The 7460-nt window shown below is 35.5% G+C and overlaps 1 protein-coding gene across 1 annotated transcript; it reads right to left on the bottom strand.

Annotated features, from left to right (window-relative positions):
* Positions 1 to 200: 200 nt before the first annotated feature.
* LOC124441538 (biotin--protein ligase-like) lies at positions 201 to 4622 on the bottom strand. Its single transcript, XM_046992016.1, is given in 11 exon segments — positions 201 to 367; positions 370 to 467; positions 831 to 949; positions 951 to 1030; positions 1703 to 1816; positions 2130 to 2136; positions 2245 to 2330; positions 2960 to 3036; positions 3571 to 3830; positions 4297 to 4541; positions 4583 to 4622. Coding segments are annotated over 11 exon segments (1281 nt in total). The 3' UTR covers positions 201 to 212.
* Between the last annotated feature and the right edge of the window lie 2838 nt (positions 4623 to 7460).

A 7460-nucleotide genomic window follows, 5' to 3' on the forward strand; every position in this document is an offset into this window, starting at 1 on the left:
AGAAGAAAACATTTTTGGCACTTTTCACCCCCAAAGTAGCATGCATTGAAACTTTGAAACTACTTTGTGTGATGAGTGAATTTGACTATAAGAATATAACACCCCCCTGCCATTCTCCATCTGCCACTCACCCCCATGAATGCCTCCATGTCACTCCCCCCTGTCATCACAAACAATTATACAGGTTAAACACCTTATTTGAATAATTTGAATTATTTTCTTGTTTTAACTGTTATTAAGTTTTTCATCATATCAAAACTATTACCATCAGGTTGAAGTGTTTTAACTTCATTCAAGTCATTAACTACACAGAGAAAACCCATGTCATCCAAACCTTTGATTGTAACTATTTCACCATCTTCATTATCCAGTGGAATGAAAAAGAAAAATTAGTTACGTAATCACGACCTCGTTGCTTTTCCTCTTCGTGATGTACCCTCTGAATAAAGATACGCCAGCTAAAGATCCTACAAGGTTGATGTCAAATTTTCAATTTCTAAAGAGCAAAGCGACTAAGCCATTGTCTTTAGCGATAATCAGTAGCGTAGCCAGCTAGATGATATCATCGTACTTTGTAAATTATTGAACCTTATCATTAATCACTTCTTCAGATGTTCATATAATCAGTGAAACTACCTAACAATTTTTCCATATCTGGAGTAAAAGGTTCGGTTTACTACGCTACTGTTGTTGACGCTGAGAGGGGTCGATAAACGGGAGAATCGTTTTGGTGAGAAACTGCAATTTTTGTAGCTTAGCTCGGCAAAAAAAATTTTCATTCTTTACAAAGTTCAGCTGTTTTTTGTCGTCAAAGAAAATCGTAAACTGACCTGTGTAACCAGCGTGAGTAGTATTTTTGAAGAAACATTTCGGGTCCATTGAGCTGAAAGTCTTCTACGAGTTCTTCCATTTTGTTAAGAATTCTAGCAAGAAGCTCTTCTTTGCTGATTTTTTTTCGATAACTTGTGTTGCTCGATGATTTTGTTAATACAAGTTGTTGGCTGATGGTTGTCAACATTTATTCCAATCCCTAAAATTGAAAAGTTTGAAAAGATTAAATCGTTGGGGGTGCAGGCAAGTGTTCAATAGCCAGCAAACAAGTTTGGTGGTGCCAAGTAAACTATTTTGATGTTTACACAATGTAAAAATAATAGATTTCTAAACAATGCAAATGATCTCATATTTACAACTGTTTAGACCATTAACGCTACGTCGTATGCAAAGGATCGCAACTAGAACAAGTTACCATTATACAGAAAATGAGCTTCACAACACGTAAAATGGTTTGGTATGAGAAAAGGTTTTTATGAGTCTTGGAAAGAATTGTGAATAAAAAACGTCCCTAGGATTTGAAAAAAACCCCACTTTTTTAGAGAACGGTGAAATATCATAATTTCTTTCCATGATTAGCCTGCAGTCATAACTCGTTCAAACCGATGTCATGCTTTCAATTTTACGTTCATTCTCAGTTTAGAAACTGCTGATGAGGAAAAACTCATAAAAATGTTGCAAAATGTAACTCATTTTCAACATCACATAAACAACAATTTTTTAAACGTACAGAATGAAAGACAAAACCTTTTAAACTTTAAAGTCACCTTTAAGACAGGAGTTTTCTTTTCGATGAGACAAGAATATATTGTATGTTATAAATCCACTTTAACATTGGACAAAAAAAAAGACTAGTAAAAAGTTCAAGTACCTATGACAGCCCAAAGACATCTTCCTTGAATAATAGAGTTGACCAGAATACCACCAATTTTTGTCATATTTCCAAAATAGATGTCATTGGGCCATTTGATTCGGAGATTAAATCCTAAGAAAGCGATTGAAAGTATGATGCTGTCTTTAGTTCCTTATGGACAAGTTTCATATATTTGCGCTGGTCCTCCTATATTTCAGTAATAAATCTTCCTTTATCAAACTTAAATCCCTGAATTTGAATATTCCAGTCAGGTCACTTTGTCGAGAATGATTTGATACCGAAACTTTAGTCCTTATACGTATGCTCCAGTCTAGTATCTCCATCAGGAGTATCTTGTTGTTGAAACTCGACTCTCCAAGTACTCCACTTTAGTATCTTCATTGGGAATGATCTGATGCTGAAACTTGAATTCGCATTTAGCTACTCGTCTTCTTTAGGAAAGTTTTGATGTTGAGTTCTTAATTTAAATCCTCTCGCAGATCCTTATTTCCATGCATTTAGTTCAAACATATCAGATGAAAAACGCAAAAATAAATCACCTGATATCCAGATATGTCCCTCACAGCATCAACAATGGCTAGGGCTGCGATATGTTGTACAAATGGACGACGTTGTCCAAGATTGTTTTATGCAGTGCGGTGTTAGAAATTAAATGAAGATATGATCTTCGCACTTTGCTGGACAATTTAAGCAATCGTCTCAGGACCTGAAAAAATCAGGTGACTCAACGGGATTCGAACCCATGACCTCTGCGGTGCCGGTGCAGTGCTCTGACCAACTGAGCTATGAAGTCACACAGTGGTGAGCAGGTCAATATTGTTGGGCTCATGTTTTCTCGTGAAAGGAATGTCGTATGAATGTTTTATGCAGTGCGGTGTTAGAAATTAAATGACCGCAGAGGTCATGGGTTCGAATCCCGTTGAGTCACCTGATTTTTTCAGGTCCTGAGACGATTGCTTAAATTGTCCAGCAAAGTGCGAAGATCATATCTTCATTTAAGTTGTCCAAGATTAGAATTAAGTTCAATTTCCAAAGGAAATGAAAACGAAAGACAACCATCCGGAGATAGCCAAGCGTTTCCTCCACGACCTACAGAAAAACATCATTCTCACTATACTTAAACATTTATTCCTCAAAGAACAGCAATAAATGGTGGATGGTTTTGGGAGATACAAAAAAATGTAAGTAAAAAGGAAACTAAAGGGATGTTGGAATGATACAAAAAATAACATACCAAAAAAACATATTACAAACCTTTTCCAACAGTCTGTTGTCTTGCAATAACAACAACTTCAAGACCACGAGGTGATTCATTCAGTAATCTCAGAATTCTGAAATAAATTTATGCAAGTACGTTACTGTACGTATATTTTGAACTTAATTTATTTCGAAAATAACCGAAAATGAGCTTCGGAAACAGAAAACGTAGGGCCTTCGTCAAAAACATTATGCTTTATGTCGGCTTGAGGAACGTTCAAAAGAATTTCTTTTCTTTTTTGATGCGTATTGGTGTATGTACATATCATCATGCACAGTTCTCCTTGTTGTCGAAAATCTTGAAAAAAATTTCTATGGTATTTGTCCAGGAAGAAAGTAATTACTACAGTTGTACGAGATAAAATATCTTAAAACACGAAGGAAGAAACAAAGTCATTGCACCTTTTTTTAAAAAGTACAATGAAGCTCCTTTTTGGGGAAAAATCTTTGAGCAGGGAAAATGGTTAAAAAAAACATGTAATATTTTTCGAAAGATATCATGTTAAAACTATGTATGATCTGAACATTCCCACCATCTAAATGCAGTATCAAAGGGAAAACTCAGACTGGAGCAATACTAAGACCACGAATTTAGCTTGTTACCTTATCCATTCACGATGGTTTGTGTGGATGTGATGACGTCAGTATATATCATCACGTGACCCAAAAGTTTCGTTTTCAATAATTCTTTGTATTGAGAAAATTTGACAGTACTGTAACGTTCAGGAATGGGTTTTGTTCTGACTGGAAAATTGTCAACAGTAGCGATGTCATCTTCGTCATCCGTGAATGAAACGGTCACACCGTTACCAGGGAAACAGTTGTCTGTTGTAAGGTCTTGTATACAATGCAGAAAGAGGTCTTTGTTCTATGTGTTAAAATGAAGGAAGGTCAGAATGAGCTCAATAGCAATACGATCAAAATTATTCTTTCCACCAAACATAAAGCAATGCTACATGAAGACCTACATACCAAGATTGATGGAAGATTCATATTTGAAGGGTGACTCATATTCAAATATGAATAATTCACAGAAAACAATGTGTTTCATTGCAACATATATAAATTTGAATATCATGCATATATGAATATGAGCCCCCCGCCCCCCTCCCCCCAGAGTATTGATTTTGATCTTCTAAAGGCCATACCTACGTACCTATGTAGAAGACTTATGGACTATATTGAAGTCCAATAAAGTACTTTTTCTATTTTGTCCAGATTAAGTAAGGACTACTTACATATATCCAATTGACTAACAGAAATTGATACACGAGTAATTTCAATCAAGGGGAAAGAGATGTAAACATGGAGTTGAGCCTTTACCTTTGATTAACCAATAACATTGCAGGGGTAAGCGGACACTCTGGGACATCTTCACACATTATACCAAGATGACATAACAGCATTTTCATTAATTCTCCAATGTTGCTGTCTGTATTTCCATCCAGTGCAATACCAGAGATCAGTTCAGTTACTGTGGATAACATCAATATGCCTTCATCATGAGATTCCTGGATGATAACAGGTAGGGATGTCTTTGAGGTGACAACCAACACTTCCAAGTCTTTGCAAGGTTTGACTAAATTAATAAAATAAGACTATGCTTTTTTCGCAAATCACAAGTTGATTCTGGATTAACATAACTAGCAGCTGACCACATTAATTTGATTGCCTTTTTTTGATTATGTGTCACAAGCTACATACTTTGTAGAATGCATGGTTTGAACCCAAGAGTATAATTATATGTTTGTAGATGTAGATAATTTAGGATATTATAATCCTGAGAAGGACTGTTGATGTTGACTATGACAGACCTTTCGACAAGCTTTGCGGTAGTCATCTTTAGAGTCATCATACAAATTTTGCACAATTTAAGTTGTGTTATTCAAAATTGAAATTGTGTTCACTAGCTGCTATAACTATATACTTCTAGAGAAATGAATGTTCAAAATTTTACATTGTACAACTCAAACTAGATGCTACTGTTTTCATGCAACTTAACTTAATTGACACAATTTATGATGAGGATCACAATGTTTAGCACAACTTCCTTTACAATTGCATTGTATGACAAGTGCCATAAATATCCCCTTGTGTTCATTGTTGGACCTACCCTTGACGTACGTTTTTACATCAGCCACAATGCTACATCGTTTCTTGCTTATTTTTCAGTAAAACATATTTCATCATCAGGTAAACATATTTATCCCGACTTAAACATCGCCCGAATAAATTCTTGAGATTTTGAAACGCTGCTGAAGACTTCTTGCCTTTCCCAGTGTAAATAAGCACATTAGGAGGTCTTGTTGAAATTTTACGCACAACATTTTTGGCCGTTGATGCTTCTAGCATGCCAAGTCGTAAACTATTAACAATATGAGTTGCGTACGGTAAAAGAAACATGATTTTTCTACAGTTTCGATCATTTCTTTTACAAAATAAATGTTATGTTGATGTTTTGGTTATATTGTCAGTTTTTGCTCCGAAGAGGTAACTTCATGTAGTACTAGGTATAATGATACTTATTCTTCCAGTGGAATTTCAAATTCATGTTTTCGAAGAAAAATTCTCATTTATTTTTGTAATTTGTGAACATAAAGAAGACAATAATTAGTCAAAGGCACATGAATGCATGAATGAAATACATAGAAATACACCCTCACAATTAATTTATTTTCAACAGCAGGCATTATTAGCTAGTCGTGTTCGATTTTATTTTGCAAGAACGAAATCTCCTGAAACATCATCATCGTTTGAATTTATTTACCATCGTTTGCTATCTTGTATTTTTATGTTCTAAATACTCTAGCATTCCTTTGCCTCAGTAAAAGTTGTGTAAAATATTCATTATGAGGCAGAAATTTCCTGGCCCGGCTAGAGAGAGAGCCAGAGAGGTGGTGAGTGGTCGTCTTCTTAGGGGCCGATTACATGGACCGAGTTGTCCCCGCAAGGTGAGTTGTCTCGGGTATCCGGGTTAGCTTTTTTCAAGCGATTACATGGACCGAGTTGTCCCAGCAGAGTTAGTTCTCTAGGGTACTCGGGTTCCTGGCTCCGGGAGAGACTTCGAATTTTTTGCGGGAAATTATGGCGAACATTGAATTGTAAACAATGAATTTTTCGCATCACTCCATTCTTGTTTCCTGCCTACTTTTTCAATTTTATTGTTTCATTTACTTATGGGCAGCATACAAGCAATACGTTCACAGAGTCTTTTATAGTTACTATGCCACAAAAAAATCAGTAGCTGAGAAAAAAGCACGATACATAAGAGCTAGGAAACTTAGTCGGAAAAAGCGAGCTATATGGACCAAAAAAGGAAGAACTGACTTATGGTGGAAGAATATGTTTGATGGAGTTACCCCAGATGATGAGTGGAAGCGAAACTTTAAAATGTCGAAAGAGAGATTTTCAATTGTGCGAGGAGTTGCGACCTTACATTTCTGAAGGAATAAACACTCCAAATTATAGGTCACTCTCTCGTGAAAAAAAAATCGCTATCACTTTATATTTCCTAAAAGACACTGGTTCTATTTGGATGACAGCGAATGCCTTTGGTGTTCATCAATGTACAGTTTCTAAAATCGTTTTAGCTGTTTCCAATGCAATTTGCTTACATGTTTGTCCAATATATCTGCACCTTCCACAAACAGTAGTGCAAATGAGGAAAAAAGTGGCCGAAACTACAGCGCGTTATATTAAAACAATATAAAGGAAATCTGAAATTAGTTATAAAAAGTTGTAACTTTTACTGGTATGGCCATAGTCTGCAATATTATAAGCATGTACCTAAAGTGAAACCAGTTTCAAAAAAAAGGAATCATGACAGCCTTGATTGTAACTCATGACAATAATCATGACAGATCTTAATGTAAATACTCCACATTTGGATTACCTTTTCAAACTTCAATGCTGTATTGTTTGCGCTATTTATCATTCGAATGACTCAAACTTTCATACAAACATACCAACTTTCATGCTCCAATAAACATAGTTTACAGTTAATCAACACCAAACATTTACATAGCATTAACAAACTTGCAGGCTGACTACGTTACTGTTTATAACATGTGCAGAACGTTATAAACTTTTGAAATGTACGCAGGGAATACTTCAATTGATGACTAATGAATGACGCGAATAAGAGTGAGAAAATAGTGTTTGTAGGCTATTTCTCTCTCAGGATTGTATTCAACAATGCGTAACATATTCCTGTGCCAGATATGAAGTTTAGTAAAAAGAAAAAATTATCCTATTCCATGTAAGAAACCATGTAGGCAAGAGGCTAAATCACGAATTGCACTGCTCAGCAGCTTGGCTATTCTACATATTGAGCGTGGGATACAATTTCATGTTATATCCTTCGCAGCATCCTATACATAAAGGACAGTTATAAATCAACAAATCTTGTGAAAACATAAAAACGGCCATTTTTGGATCAAAAAGTTCGCTTCAAGTAAAATAGGAAGAGTATGGCAGTTTACCTGAATGATTTTTCAAT

This window comes from Xenia sp. Carnegie-2017, unplaced genomic scaffold (assembly GCF_021976095.1).
Source record: "Xenia sp. Carnegie-2017 unplaced genomic scaffold, XeniaSp_v1 HiC_scaffold_20, whole genome shotgun sequence".
NCBI lineage: Eukaryota > Metazoa > Cnidaria > Anthozoa > Malacalcyonacea > Xeniidae > Xenia > Xenia sp. Carnegie-2017.